The sequence below is a fragment of the Onthophagus taurus genome, chromosome 7, assembly GCF_036711975.1.
Source record: "Onthophagus taurus isolate NC chromosome 7, IU_Otau_3.0, whole genome shotgun sequence".
Classification (NCBI taxonomy): Eukaryota; Metazoa; Arthropoda; class Insecta; order Coleoptera; family Scarabaeidae; genus Onthophagus; species Onthophagus taurus.
Genome location: NC_091972.1, coordinates 5,754,602 through 5,779,871, shown reverse-complemented (window position 1 = coordinate 5,779,871; position 25,270 = coordinate 5,754,602). Strand labels below are relative to the sequence as shown.

At 34.1% G+C, this 25,270-nt stretch overlaps 2 protein-coding genes across 8 annotated transcripts; one reads left to right on the top strand and one right to left on the bottom strand.

Moving 5' to 3' along the window:
- Positions 1 to 1,374: 1,374 nt before the first annotated feature.
- On the top strand, positions 1,375 to 13,719 carry LOC111415053 (uncharacterized). Of its 7 annotated transcripts, none has more exons than XM_071197656.1 (8): positions 1,375 to 1,685; positions 2,147 to 2,535; positions 2,698 to 9,542; positions 9,597 to 9,710; positions 9,769 to 12,365; positions 12,427 to 13,139; positions 13,211 to 13,371; positions 13,431 to 13,719. In XM_071197656.1, exons 6-8 carry the CDS (start codon positions 12,761 to 12,763, stop codon positions 13,578 to 13,580), a joined length of 690 nt encoding a protein of 229 aa, XP_071053757.1. In that variant the 5' UTR covers positions 1,375 to 1,685; positions 2,147 to 2,535; positions 2,698 to 9,542; positions 9,597 to 9,710; positions 9,769 to 12,365; positions 12,427 to 12,760; the 3' UTR covers positions 13,581 to 13,719. The 7 variants fall into 7 exon arrangements, with proteins under 7 accessions (XP_071053757.1, XP_071053756.1, XP_071053759.1 ...); XM_071197655.1 differs by having other exon boundaries at positions 2,147 to 2,558; XM_071197658.1 differs by having other exon boundaries at positions 2,147 to 2,937; positions 2,991 to 9,542.
- On the bottom strand, positions 13,712 to 23,802 carry LOC111415052 (uncharacterized). Its single transcript, XM_023046543.2, has 12 exons — positions 23,538 to 23,802; positions 19,971 to 20,041; positions 19,543 to 19,689; positions 19,134 to 19,346; positions 18,900 to 19,085; positions 18,370 to 18,510; positions 17,788 to 18,183; positions 17,287 to 17,730; positions 16,831 to 17,232; positions 16,048 to 16,770; positions 14,590 to 15,288; positions 13,712 to 14,537 (listed from the first exon to the last, which is right to left on the bottom strand). Exons 2-12 carry the CDS (start codon positions 20,029 to 20,031, stop codon positions 13,927 to 13,929), a joined length of 4,023 nt encoding a protein of 1,340 aa, XP_022902311.2. The 5' UTR covers positions 20,032 to 20,041; positions 23,538 to 23,802; the 3' UTR covers positions 13,712 to 13,926.
- Positions 23,803 to 25,270: the final 1,468 nt, after the last annotated feature.

The window sequence follows — 25,270 nt, the reverse complement described above, 5'->3', positions numbered from 1 at the left end:
TTTTTGTCTCTCTGATGTTCTTCGAAAATTTAATAATTTCTGAGAAAAAAAATAATTAAGCAAACACTAACTGTTAAGCTGTATGGTTGTTAATCCAAAGTTGGAATGAATTTTTAATGAAAAAATCTTAGTAAGCTTTGCAATCTTTGTCAGAAATATTTTTGACGTTTAAATGTCAGTGGTTTTCGTACAATTATTGTTTTATTTAAAATTTTGAAACGTAGAGTGAACGAGCATAAATGCGATAGAACTTTATTTAAAAATTAATTTGAAAAACAATAATAATAATAAGAAAAACACTGACATTTAAACGTCAAAAATATTTTCGACAAAGATTGCAAAGCCTACTAAGATTTTTTCATTAAAACTTCATTCCAACTTTTGATCGACAACTCCGTTGTTTAACGTGCAGTGTTTGCTTTATTATATTTTTTCTCAAAAATTACTCGTTGTTGGAAAAATTTTAAACAGACAAAAAAGTTTTATGATACTTTCATCTACCTAGATAAAATTTTTTTAATGTATTTATCATCTGCATAAAAAAGATATTAGCAAAAATGTAAAGGGGGTGGTTACGTTTAGTAGTTTAGAGGGGTAGGTTGAAAGTACAAATAGGGTCAAAACGTGCCCTATTATGAGTTAAACATATTCCCCAAATTTTAGTCTCCTAGCGTTTATGGTTTTTGAGAAAAAAAAATTAAACCAAAATTTTCCGCCATTTTTGAAGGGGTGTAGCTCCTTAGGGGAGCCGAAGTCGCCCATGGTTCATATATCAAAGTACCCTTAAAATTCACTAAAGAATCACTCCTTGAAGTTTGTTGCAGTCATTCAGATACACCTGTATATCACAGAAGTGATGAAATTTGGGGTGCTGAAGATGTGGGACTGAATATTTTCTCCAGATATTTTGCAAAACCATTATTTTTGTGTCGATTATCAATATTTAACGTTGATATTTCATTAGATTTTCTCGTGATTCTTCTTGTTGGTTTCCATATTTCGTGACTATTGGGTTCTATGTTGTTTACAAACAAACCTAAAAACATAATTAAATTTCATTTTATATTTAATTAATCAATGTAAACAATAACATATTTAAGTACATACGTAGAATATATTCTATGTATTTTTTCTAATTACTATTTTTAATTTCTCAAAAAATATTTAAAACGATCCTTAAAATTGATTTAACTTTTTTAAAATCTCCTCAAAAAGCCTTTAAACAAAAAGCCTCAAAAACATTTTAATAATAATAAATTTCCAGAGAAAAATACTACATTCTAGAACGCTTTGTTTTGCATCCAAGGCATCTGTCGTCCGTTGGGTCATGACGTCTACAAAAATCTATAGCAACGAAATTGCGTTAAACATTAACAAAAACATTTCTAGAAAGAAATACACCATCATTCCATTAAAAATACTATTTTATTCAAATAACCAATAACCATTTTTTCATAACATTAACATTTACCCGATTTTTTTAAACATTTTACCCGTACTACTTTTTTTACGCGACGTAGGAATACACTTTCTGAAGGTGACCGAGGTATAAAAGGCTCCGTTCGCTGCGCGTCATTCGTCATTCCAAGCGCAGCGTTCAAGTGAGTACGAGTCGTTTCCAGAGGAAGTCCCCTTCAAGAAGATTTCGTCGAACTTGGGCGTCGTCCATCGACTTTTTTTAAAAGGTGTGTTTTACTTCTTAAACAAAAACCTCTTTCTCGATTATGGGTTATCCACAAATGCCGAGGAAGACCTGTAATACCGAAGATTTAATCGCGTGGATTACGAAATTCAAGACGAAACGTACGTTGGTTAGACAGAAAAGGTGCCGAGATCTTCTGATGGAAACCGTGCTTTCCAATGCGTTATTCGAGGCTCAGCGCGAGTTAGATTTTAAGCAAAAATTAAGAAAACAAAAATGGCTGGAGAAGAAGAAGGAAATGGAGCGGCCGTTAGATGCGGAGGAGATGAAATTTTCGAATTGGGAGAGATACGGAGATTTGGCAAGCTTGGACCAATTTTTAACTGATTTGAGTCAAATTAAAGTTCCCGTTAGATAATGATTATTTTTTCTCTTTAAGAAAAAAATCAACTCTGCAAGCTGTGATGTAAGACTGTGATATTATGAAGGATTTTTCTCTTGCAGTCTCTATCCCGAAGGACTTGGTCGTTTGGGGTCTTTGGGTGCCAACGGATCTCACTCTGACACTACTGTTTGGTTTGTAAATGTATCATCCAATTTTATTTTTAAATTGGCTTTCCTAAAGATTCAAGTTAAATAATCCTTCTTTTTTCTTGTATATTTGAAATTTAAAAAAATTTAATAGTAATAAATAAATACAAATAATATCAATTTGGTGTTAATTTGAGTGATTTATTTCGATTCCCTTCGTTTTTACTTTTTATTAATCTGTTTGAATTTTTATGTGAAGAGGAGAGAGAGGAAATGGCGAAGCAAGGTGTGGCAAATTTCGAGAGGGCGTTGCAACCGTTCGTGTTCGGAACGTTGAACCTGAGGCTTAGCTTCGCAAACTGGTAACGAAAAATACCATGGACAGGTTTTTTTAAAATTATTTTTGTTACAAAAAAGAAAAATCCGTCTTTGATTGTCCAACCAACAAAAAATTATTGGACAATCATTGATTTTTAAATTAAAACTTTCCTCATGTTAAAATTAGTCGTAAAATTTTCCTTTAGGGTGGCAGTTGAAGCTCTGGACTTTGTTTCCAAGCGAAAATCAGAAATCTGCCAATTCTAATTGTACTAAAAAGGAAACGCTGAAAGAAGTTTGCTTTTATTAATGCCCTGAGAAAACCAGAAGAAGTTATGTTCGCCAAAGAGAAAATTATAACCAAGAAATACGGAACTTACTTTATAAATGCTCGTCCCTCTTGTATTTTGCCAAGCTGTCACAATTCCAAAAAAATGTTGGAAGAGGTAATCCGAATTAAGTTGGTCAATTAAAATTTCCTATTAATCATTGGTGTTAGTCATGCATGAGGCATAAATGAGGTCATTATTTCCTGTTCAATCCTGTAAGCACCATTACATCTTCAATTAGAATCAAGGGGAGTTAAATATAAGGTAAGGTAAGTTCTGTACTCGACTGCTTTGATTTCAGAATGATGAAAAATGCAGAGTATTTTGTTCATACATAAAAGTTTCATTCAAAAATTGAACGTGACGTTAAACGAGATGTTTGCTGATGAAATAAATTGGATCTCTTTCAATGGCAAAAAAATCGTATGTAGTGAGTTGAGTAGGTTTTTGCGTTTTCGTTTGTAGCTCATTTTTTGGAAAATCATTCGCGGTTATTAGCAATAAATTGGATTCAAGTCAATCAATGGAACTTACTTTCAAATCTATAATTGAATATATAATTTTGGATTTAATTAATTTTTCTATCAATTTAATAAACAAACTTAATTTTTAAATATAAAAAGGAACATAAAATTTGAAGATCATGGTGAAAATACCTTTGGAAGGAAGTTATAGTTCTGGTATGTTGCGACCCAATGTTATTATGTAGTCAAATTTGACATATCAAAATTTAGTATCTAAGTGTAAAGATTTGTATCAATGATGGAGAAGCATACAAGAGATTTAAAAATGTTTGAAAACTGAAATGTATGTATATGGAGTAGGTTTTTTGCATTTTAAGTTGTAGATGTGCCTTAAAGTTATTGGTATATACTTCGCCAATTTTCTAATGGACAATTTAAATTCAGATAAATGTTTTGCATGCTACAATTTTTTTTAGTTTAAATAATTTAATTCTCCAAGAAATTCTAAATTTAATATAAAATGCTTCATTATATATATGTATAAAGCATTTATGTGATTAAAAAACCTCCAACATCAGGTGAAATCATCTATAAGGACCATATTTTACTTCATGGTATGTCATATTGAAAGTTTTTTTTATAATGAAGTGATGTGATAATTATTGAATATCTATGTCAATTATTTTTGGTAGATGGACTGAATATCATGTGTTATTTGAAATAATTCTTTTCATACTGATCCTTGTGGATAATTAAATAATTTACCATTTTGCATGTCCAATAACATTTTTTTAGTCTCAACAATGAAAACTACGTTTGTTATCTCATCTCTAATCAACGTCATCTTACGAAGAAGTTCGAAATATTACGAAAAACGCGTTCGGTTTTTTAACACTTTGTATTAACGCCATCTATATGATACAGCACGAATTATGCACTCAAATGTCTCCAAGTTCAAATTTCCAGAAGGAAAAATAACTGTATGTAGATGCTGGTTTGTTGCAAAAACAATTTTGTATTTTTCAGTCATAAAGTATCGCCATAAATGTCAACATTAAAAAAAGGGTTTGCATGAGGAGGATATTAATACAAAACCGTATGTAATTACAGTAGGTTATATTTGGTTTTGAGTTGTAGTATTTGTGCCCAGAAAGAATATGGGGGAAGTAAAAAAAATTGTCACAAACTGTTTAGATATCTATCAATGTGTTATATGGAAATCTTTGTCAACATATAAATGATCACACATAAATTATACTAAGTTTTGGTGAAAACATCTTCAAAAGATGTAGGTGATTTACTTTTTGTATTGTAGAATTTTGTTGTTACAACTTTTGAGAAAAGGATGGGCCCTTAAATCAATTCCCATTGTATTTTGCAACAAATTTTAATCCACATCTCATTTATCCCCACAAAGAAGTTTTAAATGTTTACAGAATTAAGCTAATTTTTTTTTAATTCAATGAAATATCAAGAAGGGACTGTGTGGAATCCCGGGTATGTTACAACACAATTTTGTTTTTTTAGAGAGTAAAGATCAACACCAAAAGTATTTTTTTGCCAATACAATTAAAAGGTTTAGAAGAAAATGTTGCGTATCACAAAAATCATGACCCAGTTTTGGATAAGAAAGAGACTTCATAAAGGATTTTTGAATTACAAATAGTTTTTTTTTGGTGCTAGAAAAAAGTTTGTTTTAGTTTGCAACATTTATTTTGTATATCCACTCAAAACAAGTTATTATAATAACCATTGCATTACCGCTTCAACATCCACTATCATAAGGATTAAGAAGATTTATTTTATCCAAGAAAGATGCAGACAATTTTCAGGAGGGTAGGTTTTTGCGTTTTAGAATTCACCATGTTACACAAAATTCAAAACTTTCTTACTGATCTAAAACTGCCTCCTTGCATTAATGAAGAATGCGCAACAGCAAGTTAAGTTAAATATCTCGCGTTTTCGTCTTATTCAAAGCGAAGAATGAAATCTTGTCTACCATTCCTCGTCAATAATGGTGCGTACTTTGTGTTAGTTGCAACCCAACGCTATTTTTTAGTGATTCTTTTCGTTTAAAATGTCAATGTGCCAACACGACACCAAGAAGAAAATGAAGATGATTAGAAATCATACTTGTTTTGCGGTAATGTAGAATGAATACAAATTAATTGCATTGCAGAGAAAATTGTTTTCCATAAAAGCAAACAAGGATTAATACAAATTAATTTATGATCCTCCAAGATTTACTTCAAATTTTTCTTTGTTCCTGAATAAGTTCTATCTTTGCGGTCGAATTTCGTTTCATATAAACTTCGAAATCAAGAAAATCAAAAGTCATCTTACGCCCTTTGCGGTAATGTAGAATGCGTAACAACAAATAAATTTTATTTTAGAAGATACATTTCGCTAAATATGAGTGAACACAAGAAAATCAACTTTGATGGGAGTTGAAGCACTACTTATTAAATTGATTATGGTAATGTAGAATGTTAACAACAAATTAATTTCGTTTTAGAAGAAAGAAGTTTAATTTCCCTGAAAACAAGAAATGTTGGTTTGAATTAACTTAAAAATTGAAATCATTTATTTAGAACAAATTTTCCTTCTTTAACATTCTTCTTTTTGCAAATACATCGTTATTTTTTTGCAGTCTGACTCAAATTTATCTTCACTTTGTAATAGTAGCGGTTAAATTCGGTTCTTGTTAAATCGTATGTATGCATTATTTTGCAATCCAAATACTACTTTTTCAGTCGGATATTTATTCCCAAAAATTTTGAAAATCATCAAAATGAGAAGAACTATAATGTTCAAAACTTTCTCAGAAGATTCAAGAAATTCAATATAATTATAGATTTTAGAAGATGTTTTTGATAACACGTTTTGGACTAAAACGATTAACATTTTACCATAAAACCCAATTGGCGAATTTCGTCCTTGATGAAGATGTTTGAAGCATACCTCGTTCCTGAACAAATCGTATGTACTTCAAGTTACAAACCAACGCTATTTTTCAGACTGATTTCCCATAAAATTTCTAAATCGGCATCGAGGCGCAGAAATTCGTGATTCGTTGGGAGTTGCAACAAAGAAATCAATTCGCTTTGTGGTAACGTAAAAAGTATAACGACAGATTAATTTTATTTTAGAAGATAATCCGGTTTCGATAAAATGCTTCAAACAAATCCAAGCTATACAAAAATGTATTCAAATTCTCCATAGGAATGCATCGAAAATGTTTCAGCATTATGGTAATGTTACATTTAAGACAATTCGAAAGTTATTCTGTTTTAGAAATCCTCACAGTCTAGGAAATGATTAACTTATTAATTAATTCCTTAAAGTAATTCTTGAGTACATTTTTAAGTGGCCACAATAGGTGGCTTAATTTTGTTTGCTTTGTTTAATTTTTAGAACTTTTTGACGGTTTATCTCCATTTTGGAGATAAGTTTTCAACAACTTCCAGAAAATATGCTTAAAATACTATAACACTATATGCTTTATAACCATCGTATTAATTCGCCTATTTGTACATTAATACCAATATCTAGTGACTTTTTTCTTTAAAAGTGTTGTCCAATTTTTGAAATTTTAACCTGGTATGTAACATACATCGAAAATCGATTCGTTTTTTTTGTAGTTTGGAAGCCAAAAAAGATGTTTCACCATTTATATAAAACTACCACGCAATTAGAAGGCTTATCCAACAATTTTGATGTGTATTTTGCAAGTAATACTTAAATGATGCATCCAGCTTTTGATAGTGATTACTTAATACGTAACGCAAATTTTATTACCTTTTAAATATATGTTTGTTTTGCGGTAATGTAGAATACAAATTAATTACATTGCAGAGAAAATAGCTATTTTCCATAAAAGCAAATAAGGATTAACACAAATTAATAATTTTTGATCCTCCAAGATTTACTTCAGACTTTTCTTTGTTCCTGAATAATTCTATCTTTGTGGTCGAATTTCGTTTCATATAAATTTCGAAATCATCAAGAAAATGAAAATCAAAATTCATCTTACGCCCTTTGCGGTAATGTAGAATGCGTAACAACAAATTAATTTTATTTTAGAAGATACATTTCGTTAAATATGGTGCACATCTTTGTCTTCATTTCATTAATTACTGCGTGAACACAAGAAAATTAACTTTGATGGGAGTCCAAACAAGATACTTAAATAATTAAATTGATTATGGTAATGTAGAATGTTAACGACAAATTAATTTCGTTTTAGAAGAAAGAAACTTAATTTTCCTGAAAACAAGAAATGTTGGCTTCAATTAAATTGAATTAATTTATTTAGAACAAATTTTCCTTCTTCAACATTCTTCTTTTTACAAATACATCGTTTATATTTTGCATTAGTTGCAAACCCAACTTTATTTTTTTCAGTCGGACTCAAATTCATCTTCACTTTGTAATAAGTTAAATTTGATTCTTATTAAATCGTATGTATTTCGCATTATGTTGCAATCCAAATACTACTTTTTCAGTCGGATATTTGTTTCGCAAAAACTTTGAAAAATCATCAAAATAAGAAAAAAACTAACATCTTAAGAAGATTCAAGAAATTTATCAGATTAATGGTACCCGGAAAATACCAACAATATAATTACATTTTAGATGTTTTTGATAAATCGAGCTACAAATCCAATTTCGTTGTTGATCAAGATGTTTGAAGCATACCTTCGTTCCTGAACAAATCGTATGTACTTCAAGTTACAAACCAACGCTATTTTTCAGACTTATTTTCTATAAAATTTCTAAATCGGCATCGAGGCGAAAAAATTCGTGATTCGTTGGGAGTTGCAACAAAAAAACCAATTCGCTTTGTGGTAACGTAAAAAGTATAACGATTTTATTTTAGAAGATAATCCGGTTTCAATAAAATGTTTCAAACAAATTCTCCATAGGAATGTATCGAAAATATATCAGCATTATGGTAACGTAACATTTGAAACAATTCGAAAGTTACTCTGTTTTAGAATTCCTCATAATCTAGGAAATGATTTACTTATTAATTAATCCATTTAAATTAAGTATTTCATGAGTACATTTTTAAGTAGCCACAATAGGTGGCTTAATTTTGTCTGCTTTGTTTAATTTTCAGAACTTTTTGACGGTTTATCTCCATTTCTGGGATAAGTTTTCAACGATTTCCAGAAAATGCTTAAAACACTATTTATATGCTTTATAACCATCGTATTAATTCGCCTAAGAATTTGTACTTTAATACCAATGTCTAGCGACTTTTTTTTGAAGTGTTGTCCAATTTTTGAAATTTTAACCTGGTATGTAATGTACATCGAAAATCGATTCGTTTTTTTGTAGTTTGGAAGCCAAAAACCATGTGTCACCATTTCTATAAAACTACCACGCAATTAGAAGGCTTATCCAACAATTTTGATGTGTATTTTGCAAGTAATACTTAAATGATGCATCCAGCTTGATAGTGATCACTTAATACGTAACGCAACTTTTATTACCTTTCAAATAAATGTTTCTATAACGTTAGTGAGCCCTTTAAGCAGCATAATCTTTTTACAAATTTTAGGATTTTTGCGAAAATTTACCCTCTGCGAGGTCTAAGTTTTCCCAATTATCTCAATTTGTTCGTATGTACCTCTTCATTTAATGCACAATTTTCCTTCTGTTTTCGCCACATTTGTGAGCCAAACGAAACTATTTAACTGTTATAGATTATTTTAACCAAATGGCCGTCGAGTATATTAAAGAAGTTTGATCATCCACGCTTGAAATGTGTCTCAAAATGAATATTTTTAAATTTTGTACCGATTGAGCATGCGTTAGCAAATATAACGTGTGCTTATATCTAGAATGGAGACGGTCTTAGTGACTGCAAGTATTATTAATGTATTTATTGCATGTATTATGCTATGGTAGCCACTATGTGGCATGGCAACTAATTGTATTTTCCAGAATTGGTTTCAAAATTATTTTATTTTTTATTGATGAAGAATCGACATTCTAAAATATGCATTAACGATTTATTTAGAAAAATTTATATAATTAAGAAGCAAATTCCAGCTGTAGCGATAATTAATAAAACTTTTATAGGTTCTTAAATGGGTAAGCAAGAGCTACAGTTGGTTAATAAAATTTCTTTACAGCTTAAATTTATACTGGATTTCTGAATTTGTTGTAATGGATAGGTTTTATTATTTAGCAGCCGCATTTAATATTTAGATATAAATGGAATAAAAAGCATCATGCCAGGAAGTGAAGGTAAAAAACAATAAAACGACTCGATTCAAAACATTTAAAATTGCGCATTTTCAGAAATATGATTGAATAAAATTGGTTTGAACACTATCAGCACAAAAAAAATATGCACGAATTGTAGAGATATGTTTCGAAATTTTGGATATAAAGTAGATCAAGAGGACAGAACAGGTATTCTAATTTGTGTTCATAATTATTGTGGTTATTAAGTATTATTTTTTTATCGCAGCAAATTGAAACACAAATTTGAAAATATGGATTATCAGAAATCTTAGATTCAAAAGAATTCGTTTGGCTAATACTGGTTGATAGTGAATAAACACAATATTCGACAACATCCGATTGGGGCATGTTATGGAGATAAAATAGATCAATCGGATCGTTCCACCATTTTTTAGGCATTAAGAGATACAGAATTCATTGATCAAAAAGATTTTCTGCCGCCGAAAAAGACTCCTGGTGATGATATAGATTTCCCGACAACAGAACTCATCTGGTCGTGTGAAAAGGATTCGTTCGATAGGATTCCTTGCAATTCAAGAGGATTTCTGACCGTGGAGGAGGACATCTTGGTGGCAGCAGAAACCTGGTCTTCAAAGATTTTCTATTGTGGCAAACATGGTCGTCAACTACATCACTTTGGACAACAAAGAAAATTCCTGCTTTTCCAAGAAGATTCCTGGCTTCACAAAAAATCATCGGATAGGATTCAAAGGATCATCAAGGAAATTCTTGGCCGCTGCAGAAGATTCCCGATCAGCGCAGAAGATTCCCGATCAGCGCAGAAGATTCCCGATCAGCGCAGAAGATTCCCGATCAGCGCAGAAGATTCCCGATCAGCGCAGAAGATTCCCGATCATCGAAGAAGATTCCTGGACATGGAAGAAGCTCCCTGGTCTTCAGAGAAGATTCTCCTGGTCATGGAAGAAGCTTCCTAGTCTTCAGAGAAGATTCTTGGTCATGGAAGAAGCGCTCTGGTCTTCAGAGAAAAATCCTGGTCATGAAAGCAGGTTCTTGGTCGTCGGCGAAGGTTCCTGGTTATTGAAGAAGTATTCTGATCATCGGTTCCTGGTCATCGAAGAAGAATCATCGCTGGGAAAGGTTCCTGTTCAAACTTCCATCAAGGTTTCTTCCAACCAGATTGAAACAAATTTCCAGTCGTTCCAATCCAAATGTACTTGGAATTCCGGAGGGTCGAAGAGGAGTCGTGGCTGTTGAAGAGGATGGATTTTCTAATGGATGAAGACGATCTCCAGTTCCCGAAGAGGCTTCGTAATCGTCAAAGAAGATTCCAGGACGTCAAGGGATCTCTGAAGATTTTTCATGGATGCTGTACAAGACAACAAAAATTTTAATGCCATTTATTCACGGTACATATTCGTAACTAAAATAAGGGACAATTATTATTGGATCTGGAAGGTTCCCAGAAATAAAAAACTATAGAAGAAGATCTGCAATCAAAGAACCTGATTCCAATTAGAAATACATATTCATCTTGCGAAGAGGATTCTTTGGAGTTGAAGAGGACGTCTGATGATCGAGGGTTGAAGACATCATTTCACGGAGGAAGAGGCGTTTTGGACACGATTGGTCATTTTTTTCGACGGATGATAAATGTTGGCATTTGAAGAGGATTCTGTTTGGAGAACTGCTTCCAGTTGCAGTATGTTTATCAACGACGGAAGAAGAGGATTGCGGATGGCCGAAGAGGAGGAGTACAGTGTCCGACGAAGAAGGATCAGCTGGGCGAAGAGGATACTTATTGGATGAAGACGATTTCATTTGGACGAAGAGGATTCCGATTGGATGAAGAGGATTTCGATTGGATGAAGAGGATTCCGCTTGGATGAAGAGGATTCCGGTTGGATGAAGAGGATTCCGATTGGGTGAAGAGGATTCCGATTGGATGAAGAGGATTCCGATTGGATGAAGAGGATTCTTGGTGGATGAAGAGGATTTGGCTTGGGAACAAGAAAAATGGATATATACTTTGAACTCAGAAATATAACTTCAAATGTGAGAAGCAAACCCAAAAAAGGATCTCAGGTAACATGATGAGTCCTGATAAGTTATAGTATATATCTGTGATGGAGGAGGAGAATGCCAAAAGGAAACTTGGAGCCCCGATGGAGGAACAGGATCTAACATCACGAACGAAGAGGACTTAAATTTTGGACACTTCTCATCATGCTATCTTTTAATGGGATGTTTCGATTGGGTGGATGAGGATTTCAGTAGAGCGAAGAGGATTTCGGTCGGACGAAGAGGATTGCAGTTGGATGAAGAAAGAACTTGTGGCAGATGAAGAGGAATTCGACTGGAAAGAAGATCCCACCATAGAAGAAAGGAGCACCTTTTGCAGAAGAGATTGTAAACAATGAAAAACAAACATATACATTTTAAACTGAGATATATTATTTTAAATAACAGAAGAAACTCCTCAAAGAAGTATCTCAGGTAAACGTGATTGCTGATAATTTATAAAATTTATGATAGACGAGGAAATTGTCAAATGGAAGTGTGGACCCCGTACACAGGAAGAGGATGGACCGGAAATGAAAGGAGGATCAACCTGGACGGTAGAAGAGGATGGATACACCACATGGATGAAGAGGATGCGGGCTGGATCAAGAGGACCTCCAGTATATGGAAGAAGACGATGCGAACCGGAAGAAGAGGATGATCTCCGCTTGGATTCAAGGACCACCACATCAAATGTAGGATATGAAGGTGGAGTTTAGTTTGATGGAAGAAATCCAAATGGAGGAGCAGATTCGGTCAACTATTCTTTAAAAAGGAATCTTTTTTTTGAAACTTATATTTATTGTAAGTTTCATTTTCTAATTTATTAACAACAAAGAAATCTAATATATATTTTTTATTTCAGAGATGCTGCTTCATCAAAAATCAAATTGTAAATTTTTTAACTTTTTGTGTATCATTACATAATACAAGTTTATTGTAAATTTATACTGTTTTAAATATATTGTTTTTGAAAACTGACTTTTATATACACATTTTTTTTTAGTATCCGTTCATTGTCACTTTTCCGTTATTATAAATACATTCAGAACAAAAGATGCAACAAGCGGAAAAAAGTTCAGTTAGATCTGCAACAATTTTCTGCTATATGCTTCCCCGTTGTAGAGGATTCTCTCAGTTGACAAAATGATTCTGATAGTGTTAGGTTGTCTTAGTATATTAAATAATGCTAATTCCGAATGGATTCAAATTCCACAACCAAAAGGAGACGCAGGTTATTTTATAATTTTAGTTTCAATTCGAAGCATCTTATAACAATAGTATTCATTTTAGTATCGGAAGTATTTGATACAACTGAAAGCAATAAATACACTACTTTTGCTACAACTCAACATTACACCACAGACTCAGATTATTTTCTGAATCAAACGGAAACCTCCATGTTTAGCAAACGAATAGATTCAGAATTTTTATATGATGATATTAAAGAAGAAAGATTTCAATTTCCAAATTATATTGAGGATGTCCAAGATAATTTATTAAAGCATAATCATGGCTCTTTCAAAAGTAAACTTAATATTTTATTGGATTTAAAGAATAACCTTCTTTACAACATAAGTATGTTACTAATTTTATTACTTATTTCATTTTAATTAATCAATATATATTCTTAAATAAAACCAATCTAGAAAATAAGATAAATAGGTTATGGCCGATTAAACCAGAAGGAAGACAAGCTAAACACCTCGAAAAAGAAGATGATTATCACATGGATTTCCCATCAAACGAGGGTGCATTAATGACGATTGGGTTTTTAACATTTGCCGTTTTTCTAATAAAACTAGTATTGGTAAAAATTTCAAAAATACGAATGAACTTACAAAATAATTAAACTTTTTTTGTATTTAGAAATTAATCACAACGCTTAGAGATAAGAATAATGTTATGACAACAACGGCCGCTCCGGGTACAGTCCTATTTGGAAAAAAGAAACGAGATGTTGCATACGAAGAAGAAATTCGTATTTTAAGGCATATAAATGAATTTAAATATCAATAGAATTTGTTTTTCAAAACTCAGCTGATTTTAGATACTAGGTGATATGTTGTCCAAATTAGACATTTACACCCGTAGTAATTTGAGCATTTGTTGGGGGAAGTAGAGCTTTATCTGGAATTATATGAAACTACTTATAATACTTGATTGTTTTATTTTATTAATTTATCATAAAAGCTAACAATAATATACTTTATAATAAGATATAAATTAAACTTAAATACTAAATTGGTGATGCGTTCGCGTTCCAATGGTTTTCTGTACAAGATAAGGCATTTCATATACAAAATAACACAATACAATCACAAATACTACAGATTAACACCGAAAAGTTTTTGGCTTAGTTCAGTCAAGAAGGGGAATTTTCTAAAACATTTTGTTCTTGACCTTGCTTTTCATTTGGTAGCTCGATATAAATTGGTCGATTAAGTGATAAAAACCTTTGATTGTCTTCGACAATTTTTGAATTGGCGGTATTTAAATTTGCCACTTTTTTTCTATAAAGAATAACCAATAAGATTAGAACGGATATTATAAAAGCAGATCCAGCTGCTATAACAATCAACGCAGTGTGGTAATGAGCAATCAAGGAAACTGGTGATTGCGATACGATTTCGCGATGTTCTAACGAAATAATTCTTTCTGCCATTAGAGGTTCAATGTTTCCAAGTTTATGTACGAATCTTGATCTTGTTATATCTGCAGAAACTCCTGGTAATCTTTGTTGAGTAACCATTTGTTCTAATCGATAAGCTACGTCGACTTTGTTAGTTCCTATCAAAGAAAATTTAATATACAATCCATCATTGTTTATATCGGTAAGAAATCCATCATCGCTTGGAGCTCCTCTTAAGTTTTTAACGATTTTTGTTATTTGATTTATTACAGGTATGGCTGTAATATCATCGAATTCACCTCTAAATCCAAGAATAATATCGACACTTTCAATTGGTGTTGGTACTAAAAAATTTAAAACATAGAATTTAATTTACTTATAAATAATTTAACTTACAACAAAGTTGGTCTCCTTTTTTGAACGCAACAGTATTTGGCAATTGATTTCCAGCTTCATCTACACACCAACACATATCCCCATCGCATTGATTAGACAAAAATTGTCCGTTGCTATCGCAAGACGCCCCCAAAGCTTCACATCTTGATCTTAAAGGTAACTCCCATGCTAAAGTATCATCTTCAGTTTGATCTTCCTCTTCAAAATCATCTTCGAATTCATTCAATTGCATCATAATTTCTTCCAAAGCAATATCAGCTTCGTGACTAACATCAGATCGATCTCTCATCCTGTTTCGAGCTTGTCTAAAGTTACATTCGGGTTGACCACCTCGTGTAACGGTCCCTTTTAGTGCTTCACCTTGAGGATTAACACACCAGCATACACCAACATGATCTAAACATTGAACCGGTTCCCATCTTCCAGTTGATTTTTCACATCGAGGTGTGAAAGTTGGTTTATTGTATCGTTCAGATTGACGTTGATTTTTTTCACGTAATCGCTCGCATTGACTAAGAATGGGACAAACTATGTTACACAGTTTTAAAGATTCAAAATTGTTTTGATTTCCTTGACAGCCACTGTATAAGAATGAGTCGCATTTATTTGATTTTCGATTGAAAAAGTATCTGGTGATGTTCTCAATTTGTTCTTCGTTGTCGCATTGGCCCATATCCATTGGTTCAAAACAAACTTCTCCTACGAAATTAGAAGAAAATAAGTTAAAATTGATTAATTTGATTAACTAACGTTTGCATGCTTTCAGTTGTAGTTTAGTTCAGCAATTTTCATTAATCTTTATAACTGTTATTGAACTAATACTAGAATTAATACTTGCATTATCTTTAGAACTAACACTTGAACTAGAAAGTGTGGGGTTTAGCCGCACGTCTCTCAAGACGGCTAAGCCCGAATGATTCCAGTTCTAGGTATAGTGTTAGTTCTAGTAACAGTGTTAGTGTAAAAGTAGAACTAATACTACACCTAGAACTGGAATCATTCGGGTTTAGCCGCACGTCTCTCAAGACGGCTAAACCTGAATGATTCTAGGTCTAGGTGTAGTGTTAGTTCTAGTAACAGTGCTAATGTAATACTAGAACTGAAGACGCACGGCTAAACCCGACACTTTCTAGTTTTAGGTCTAGTGTTAGTTCGTTTTATTTCAATAAAAGTATGCAACAACCTTTTGTTGAATACAAGTAAAGCTAAAACTAACACTAGCACTATCCCTTGAACTAACGCTAACACTGTCACCAGAACTAATACTAGAAGACGTACAGCTAAACCCGAATGTTGTAATTAGTTGTAATTCTAGTGTTAATTCTTGTGGCAGTACTAGTGTTAGCTCCCTATTAAAAGCGAGTGCTTCGTTGCTTTCGATGATAATGACCACAAAAAAATCCTCACATATCTAAGTTTATTCAAATAGATTAAATAATAATTCTTAATTTGACTTACTTGGTTTTGGACAACAAACTGCATATTCACCAAAAGGACTTAATTGACATTTATGTGAAGATGGGCAACTTTCGAAATCAGGTCCGCATGATATAGTTTCATCGCTACTTCCTAATTTTAAAGGTTCTCCATATTGACATGGATTTTCTTTTTTCGGAAGACACATAGCTATTGGAGGACATGGTCCATCAACACATTCAACGTCAACTAATCTACAAATTTCCCCGTCTTCTCTACATGAAATTTTAGTGCAAGGATCTGAACATTTACAAGTACGACATCCTTTTTGATCAATTTCGAAACCGTGTTTACAATCTTCGGCGCATTTGTATAACGGACACCGGGAATTTTCGGTTTTGTTGCAATTTAGTGGTTGTTTCATGTCTGTTCGTGTTTGGGAGATTTCGAATCCTCGTGAATCGACGCACCAACATTGTCTTTTTAGAGGGTGACATTGTTTTGATTCGAAACTTCCATCTTCTTTACATCTTGGGATGTAGAACATGTTTCCTGGTAATGCAGCTTCGTGCGCGTGATGTGTGGCTAATAATTTTTCGTGTTGGCAAGCTGTTAATAATAGCGGTTCGGTACATTGAGTGCCACAACCATTAGAACAACATCTCATAGTTCCGTTGCAAGCTAAATCCGAACTGCACTCAAATTCGCAAGAAGAAGACGTCGCGGGAACTATATACGGGCATTGCCCCACTTTTTTTGGGAGACCTAGAAAGATGGAAAATTTATTAATTGAATTTAAAAAGAAAAAAGATATTTATTAGTTACAAGCTGGAACTGGTGCGCAATAATGGTCTTTGCAGCTAACTTCGACTAATTGACATTGTTCGTTTTCGCCGCAATTCACGCTGGAGCAAGGATCTCGACATTGGCAACTAGGACATCCTGTGTCTTCTTCTAAAATGAACCCATAGTCGCATCCCATTCGACAAGTTAAATCTAAGCATTCGGAAGTTCGTCTTAATTCTTCACAATTCCTTGTTGCGTTTCCAAATCCTTTCGTACGAGGAATTTCGGTACCAAATTGATCAACGCACCAGCAGTACCCATCGTGGCATTGAGTCATCAAGAAATTGCCGTTTTTGTCACAAGATGGTGGAGGAATCGCAATGGTCATACCATCCCTCGTTCCTTCCATGCTTTCAGAAAAACTATGTAAATAATAACACACTAAAATAAAAATTAATTAATTTTAATTAAATTGTTGTGATTTGATAGTCATACTGGTTTGGACTCTTTCTACATCTTCTTGAATATTTTCATGGGATACAATCGGGCAACAAACTGCTTGGGTTGATCCTGGTACCGCGGTACAATTATGTGTACCAGGACAAAGAGTTCCATCACCTTCTTCGAATGCACAAGCGATTGGTGCGCCGCTAGATTCGTCAGTTAATGGTGTTCCATCTAAACATGGATTTGTATAAATGGCTTTGGGTCGACAGAATGGTAGAGTAGGGCAAAATATATCGGCGCAAGTTGAGTCTTTAACAGTTACGCATTCTTCATCTTCAGGACATGTGTACCCATCACAAGGATCGTCACATTTACAAGTTGGGCAACCATCTTCATCTAATTTGAAACCGTATTCGCAAATTGCTGCACATTCATGTCGTTCACATTGAACACCATTATTATTGATGCTTCTTCCTAAAGATTGACTCCTAGCTGTATTTTGAAAACAATAATTAATTAAAAAAACTGAATTCTATTATTAGTTTTTACCATCCGTTAAAGAACAATTAGCCATATCAGCTGGACCCATTGATCCTCGTAATTTTCGTCCCATTCTATCAACACACCAACAAACTAATCCATTTCTACTACACTGTTTTGGTTCGAATTGTCCATCAACGGTGCATTGTGGAACGTATCCTTTAGAATTTTCATTAATCGTTAATAATTCCGATACAGATTTTTGATGAAAACATTCTGTAGCGTTTTTGGGATGTACGCAAGATGTTCCGCATTGTTCGGAATCGCAACATTTCTGGATGGAAGGACATTCTAAATCGTGGGTACACATCGTACCGCAATCTAAACTTTCTTCGTTCTTCAGCGGACACGTGCCCGTCTTTCTTATTTGTAAAGAAGCCGGGCAGCACACGCCGTATTCATTTCCTGAAAGGTCAAGTAGAAATGATTGTCACGTTTGAGTGACTCGTGAGTTAGCTGAAGAATTCAACTATAGAAGGTGCATCTGTGATGCAAATTCATGACAAAGCTGATTTATTGATTAGGTACGAAAAGGTAGAGGCGTGGTGACAAATTAGCATTTAAAGAGTGAATTTAGAAAGTGCACTTTACCTGGTTGAACCAAACATTGGTACAATGGAGGACAACTCGGTTTACTAGCATCATTTCCACATAAAAATGGACGAACTGTTTCGCTTATTCTTAACGGATCGCCCACGGGACATATATTTTCTAAACTACGACCTCTTTTACCTGCAAAGAAATTAAAAACGCACCGTCAAAGACAAAAAAATTCATGTCCTTGGGACGTGACACATTTTTTTTTGTACATAGATCGAATGCCAATGCGAAAGAATCAATTAGAAAATACGTGATTGCAACAGCTCTATTGTTGATATTATAGGCGTTTCACGTTCTTAACCTATTGCAACACCGAAACGAGGGAGATTCCGATTGCACAAGATGAATCGCAAAGAGAAGAACATCTCCCGAAGCCGTGACCTTTGCGTGGGAACGGCTACTCCCGTGGTATTTGACGGAGAATCGCGTGAATTATTTGGAATCTAACGACTCAAAGTGAAAGTGGCCACTTCAATACAAAGTTTCGCTGGCTTTCGATTCTTGGAAAGAAAATCACTTACACGTCGGTATCGGTGGACATGGTGGATCCGCACATGTTAAATCTTCTAAATGACAAGCCAACGAATCCGGACATTTTATATCTTCACAAGGATCTCGACATCTACATAACGGACAACCTTCATCTGTTAAAGCAAAACCGTGTGGACAAAACATTCTGCACGTATGAGCCGCACATAATTTAGGTGCTAAAAAAATAATTTAAGATACATTTTAAAACAAATTTGTTTTATTACCAGTGCAATTAACTAAAGCCGCAGCGGGAGCTCTAGTTCCTGGTAGTTCAAATCCGGCTTCATCAACACACCAACAAGAACTAACGATTTCGTTATTGCATTGAACCGGTTCAAAAGCACCATCTTTAGCGCATTTAGGCATTCTGACCTTCTTTTCGTCGACGCCTAAAGCTTTCGCTCGTCTCGCTTCCGCTCGTCTCAATGTTTGACATCCTGATTAAAGAAATTTGTTTAAAAAACAGCCTTGAATTCTGTTCAAGCGTAAAATGTTTTGTTTTTTTGTTATACGACCGTAACACGTTAGGAATTCGCATTGAAGGTCGTTGAATATATTTTTTTACGGTTCTAATCTATATAGGACGTGACTCATAATTGATACGTTTCGATACATAAATTTTGAATTACCAACCTGTATAAAGCTGTTTGGTGCAAATTTTTCCACAAGGACTATCGCAACAAGAACTTGTTGGGTTGCAATCGTGATCATCAATGCACGGATCCGCATTAAACGGGCATTCTTTTATCTCAGGACATTGATTTTCCAAATCGTCTAGAACTATTAATAAAAAAAAAGTTGTTATGAAATTTTAATAAAGAGGACGTTGACCAAATTTTTTTTTTCACGCCGGGTGCTTCACTTAATTGGCGTTAGGTATTTTGAAATCACGTGCAGTTTGTTACACTTTCTAAGTACACTTGTTGAGTATGCAATTACTTAACTGGTCTTACAATTTAATGATTACCTTTTGTGAAAAACGATTATACATCTTTTCTTAGTAAATGCATGAGAAAATCATTGCAATAAATGGTAATTCGATTTGGTTGCGGGGAACTTACCTTTTTCTGTTGTAATTGATGTAATTACCAACAATCCAAGAAATGTCAACCGTAGAAGCATTTTCTTGTACCTGCATTAAATAAGCACACAGTTAAAAAAAATTTGTCATAAAAGAGGATCGTAATATGTTATTCAATTTTGGTTATGTATGTATGTTAGTTTTAATTTAGACTTGCAAAATATTCGTTTGGTGTTTATCAACTTTTATCATTTTCAAATGCTCATTGAATTTACAATTCAAATTTTAACTATGCAAAATAATTCATATACAATCGAAGGTTTTAGAAAAAAAAAGCCAAAGTGTCATAATTTACAAACCAACGAATCGTTAATTATATCTTGTGTATTGATAACGCTGCTATCATTGGAAATAATATTTAGAAAGATTTCGGAGCATATCCTACCAACAGATTTTTAAAATGTAATTCCAATATCAATGCCAATATTGACATGCGACAATGGATCATGGATTTTTAACGAAACACTCAAAAATAAGTTGATCATCTTTGAGAGAAAGATATTGAAAAGAATTCTAGGCACAACAAAAGAGAACTAAATACTTGTAAAGTACAACACGAAATTTACTAAATATACAAAGAACTCCCACTGACAGAATTCTGCAAGCTGCAAAGGTTGAACATGTTACGCTTCCCGTCCAAAACGACGAAAAATCGACAAATAGGGAGGCTCATTGTATATCTTTGTTCATGTTTTGATACACAACTATGCAACATTTCGCTGTATGACACCTTTACAACTTACCTACCTCAACTAATAGGTTCTTTTGGCTTTAATGGATCTCAACTAAGAGATTTATATCATAATATCTCGACATCTGTGCTTATAATCTATCGCCTCCTTCTTTAACTCGCTGCATCCCTCGCGACCAACACTTATTTCCTCGTTTCCACAGCGGAATCTGGCCACCAATCTTTTTCCTTCCTCGTCCTCTTCCATCAATAGATACTTTGGCAGTTCTTCTGTCATTATCTTCCGATTCTTTTCATTGTATCTTCCTTCACGTATCTGTGTCCTCTCCTGCTTCTATATGTCTCTGTCCCTATCTCTTAGTTCTCTTCACATTTCACCTCTCTCCTGTAATATCCTTCCCTATCTCCTTAATTTCCCTCCAGCACTCCCTCAATATCCTGCAATGCGTTCTTCTTTCGATCCTTTCTTTGTACTTCACTCCTCTTCCCCAGCTTCTACCCTTATTCCATCCACCTTAACCTCTTCCTTCACTATATACCCTGGAATCTCCCTCGTCAACCCTAGTACCCATCCCCAATACCTTGTTTGTACATCCTCCAACAATTCTTTTCCTTTCCATCCCCACATCTTCGCACCGCACATCATTGCTCTCCTCACCAAGCCCTCAAACATAACCTTTCTTTCTCCCACATCTCTCCCAAAAGCTTTCCCCCATCCCTAAACCTGGCCCATTACCCTGCTCGCTCTTTTTGCCATCACTCTCATGTGCGACCCAACCTTATTTTATTACCCTCCGAGAACCTATCCCAAATACAAGTACTCTTTCACCTCCTCTATCTCTCTTCCCTGCCACATCCATTCGAGAAGATAGAGGGAATATTTTCTCCCCCCTTTGCAGAACTTCATTATGTTTGTCCCCTCGACGTTTCCCTCCAGCCCCTTTAACCCGTCATTGGTCAAAGCTATAGTTCGTTTTTTTTCTATAATACTTGTCAATGTAAATTGTTTAGGGTTTCTGTTGGTATTATCTAGAACCCTTATAAAATTTATGTTGTTTTCCTGATTTTTATTAAAATTATCAGTAACTAAATAGTTGAGGTTAAAATACTAATACATTTTTAGATAAATACGATTTTAACGAAGTACATATTTATTGTAAAAACGTGCTACAAAGTAATTAAATAGAACAAAATACCTTTTCTAGGTAAATAAATGACAAATAAACACCCCACAACACTTTTTATGCACCTTTTCTTTTTGAATAACGAAAGCTCAAACGTCAGTGTGACATATCTATTTCAAAACATGATAAAACAAAACCCCCTGTTAATTTTACCAACTTTACAACAATTTGACAGGTATTATAGAAAAAAAATAAACTATACTTGTTTTCGTATGTTATGCTTGACCTAGCGAGCAATGACGGGTTAATAGACTTTAATAGATCTCAACAAAGAGTTTTATACCATAATATCTCTATAGAACATATCGGAACCGAGAAAAGATGGAAATGAAGCGATTGTTAGCGCAACTTATTTAAGTTTAAGAACTCAACGTTTCACATATTCTTCTACTATACCATATTTCTATCCTCTCTTTTAGTTCTTTATATAGACATTGTTGCGACAACAAACCTCGATTAATTGTATGGTATTATTAACGGATGACATCGTTGTCTTGTTGAAGAATTCGTCGCAGGTATCCTTTTTATCACGTTACGCTTGATCGCCTACTCTTTTCGTTAGATAATTCTTGGCACACTTTGCACATTAAAAGTGTTACATCAACTTTCTCGTCTCACTTTATTTTGGCATCGTGCTATATTTTATGCAAATTAACTAGAAAATACGTTCTAAGTACCACCTATACAATGATTCTTAAGAACATACTTTTCAACAAAAAATCTCTGTTTTATTGCAACTAATTTAAAAATGAATCATCATACATTTTTTACATAACGTTTTATGAAGCTAATATATTCCATGTTTTAACGCACAAAGAAAATGTTTTTGTTGCGTGAATATTTGAGTAAAGTGGGTTTAAGAATAATTGCATAAAAATTGCGTTCAAATATTACGTCTTTGTCATCATTATATTTTCAACCTTGTACATCTTGCCACAATCGTAGTACCTAGCAGTAATTGTTATTTATCTGCACGCAGCACGCAAAAACAGTATAACCACAAATCTTCGAGCGATGGCTCCTCTCATTGCGATGACCTAAATGTTAGTTAGGCGTTCTACGGTAGACGACGACAAAGAAGGAACCGCTACGTTTACCGAGTTGGGTACGAAAAATCGGAACGGTTATGGGCCGACGAGCACCGACAAACCAATTAACAAAAGCTCCCCTCGACTACTCGAGACTCTTCGTTTAATCCAAACGAACGGTGTTCTTATGTTAGAAGGATAAATTTTCAATCGTCTACGGTTGTTTCAATTCTAGAAACTAAACTACACGGAAACTCGCAATTGAACTGCAATGTAACTGTGTACGTGTCGATTTCGGCCTCCATCAAACATTAAACCGGTGGATTTTCTCAATTTCTCGATGAAAGTTTTCGATGACATCTAACTGGGAAAGTCGAGAAAGAGTCAGCAACTTTTTAATGATTCAAGCTTTATATTTCTGAGCTTCCATTGTTACGGAAAAGAAAACAACTGTGAAAGTTTTAATTTATTGAGACTACTTTATATTACCTAAATGTATTTATCAATAAATTTGTCAATAGAAAGTTCTTTAATTCACAACACATCTAAAATGATACTATGATACCTAAATATTTTAAAATAGACATAACGCAACCTCATATATTAGTCATGAAAGAAAGTTTTTCCCAAAATTAATTTCTTACCTCAATGGGTGTCCAAATTTCTATAAAAACATCCAAAATTGTGAAAAGATTGGCGATGTTGATGAAACAAAAATAAAACTACTTCATGAAAGTTTATCGATACTTGATTATATTCACTGAAACGTTCTTTTTATTACAATTCTGTACTCGGTGTAACCACGATCAGTTTCGATCAGCTCGCGGACGCAAACTGCCTCTATTCGAAGCGGCGTCGTCGAAGATACACGCCGAACACACCAACATACTGACACACTTTCTTCTTCCACGGCATTCCCAACTCGACGAACGAGGATCGGTGAGAGCCTCGACGTCATGTCGTTTCAACCAGGTGAGAAGACCCAGCGCATCCGGGACGCTTCGAAGGCGGAAGTAAAGGAGGGACGTTTGATCGAGATAAATTTGTAGATATACAGACGAGAGAAGCTGCCGAGGGAATCATTACTTCGGATGTTATGTCATTTTACAATTCTTTTGTAGCCACGGTTCGCTTCCTGAATTGAAATCAATATGAATGGAAATTGAAATTTCAAATAATTTCGTATCATTTTAGTTTTTAATATCTCTCTTCGTTGGGGTTCTCATCTTCTTAGAATCATTGAGTGGTGCTTTTTAGTTTTGTTGTCGCATTATTAGTTCTTCCGGGAAAATAAAATGTATCTTGTTTATAATAAATGTATCTTGTTTACGCCTACAATTTATTATTATTATACATTTTGTTGATTTCATTACACATTTAGTGTAACGGTAAATGAAACTGTAGAATCACCTGAGTAAAACTAATTTTGCTTTAACTATCTCTTGTATCCTTTTTATATCTAAACTAGAACATCTTATAATAACACATTAACCAAGACAGATTTCTCTAGTAAACATAAAATTCCAACAATAAGCTTTTCATTATTTAGAGCCGGTTGTACGATAGCTATATGGTCGGCAATATCATTATCGTCATCACTCAGCTCTCTGCGTCCACTGCTGGACATAGACTTCCCCTATTTCCACCCATTTCCTTATGTCCTGTGCTGCCTGGAACCAGTTATTAGCAATCTCTTGATGTCTATCGAGTTGGTGGACTCTACTCCGTTTGGCAGCTCGAGGTCTCCATTCCAACATCCTTTTCGTCCACCTTCCATCTCTCCTTCGGGCTACATGTCCAGCCCAGTTCCTTTTGAGTCTGACAATGCGAAAAATGACGACTGTAACGTGAGTTCTTCGGCGCAAATCCTCATTTGTAACGTGATTTCTTAGTGAGCTTCCCATTATACGCTGTGTTATTCAAAGCCTGTCGGCAGATGTTATGGTTAAAGTCAGTGTTTCTGCCCCATGGGTCATGTAATGATCGAACATTTTTCTTTTTAGACATTGGTAGGTTGCTCTTAAACACATATCTGAGTTTATCATATGCTGCCCATGAGAGGATTATTTTCCTCCTTAGTTCGCAGGTCTGCTTGTCTCGTGTAATTTTAATTTATCGCCAAGATAGGTGTACGAACTGGGAACAAGATTGGTCATAAATTTTATTTTAGAGATATTGATTTCCAGACCAACCCATGCACATACTTCCTTCAGCTCACGCAGCATCATCAACGCTCAACACAATTTTTCCCGTCAGTTTTCGACCGTCCATGTTTATATCTTGATTCTCTCAGTCCAGCTTTATGAATGCATATTCCAGGACTGTAATAAATGACTTAGGAGACATCGTGTCACCTTGCCTTACCTCTTTACCAATT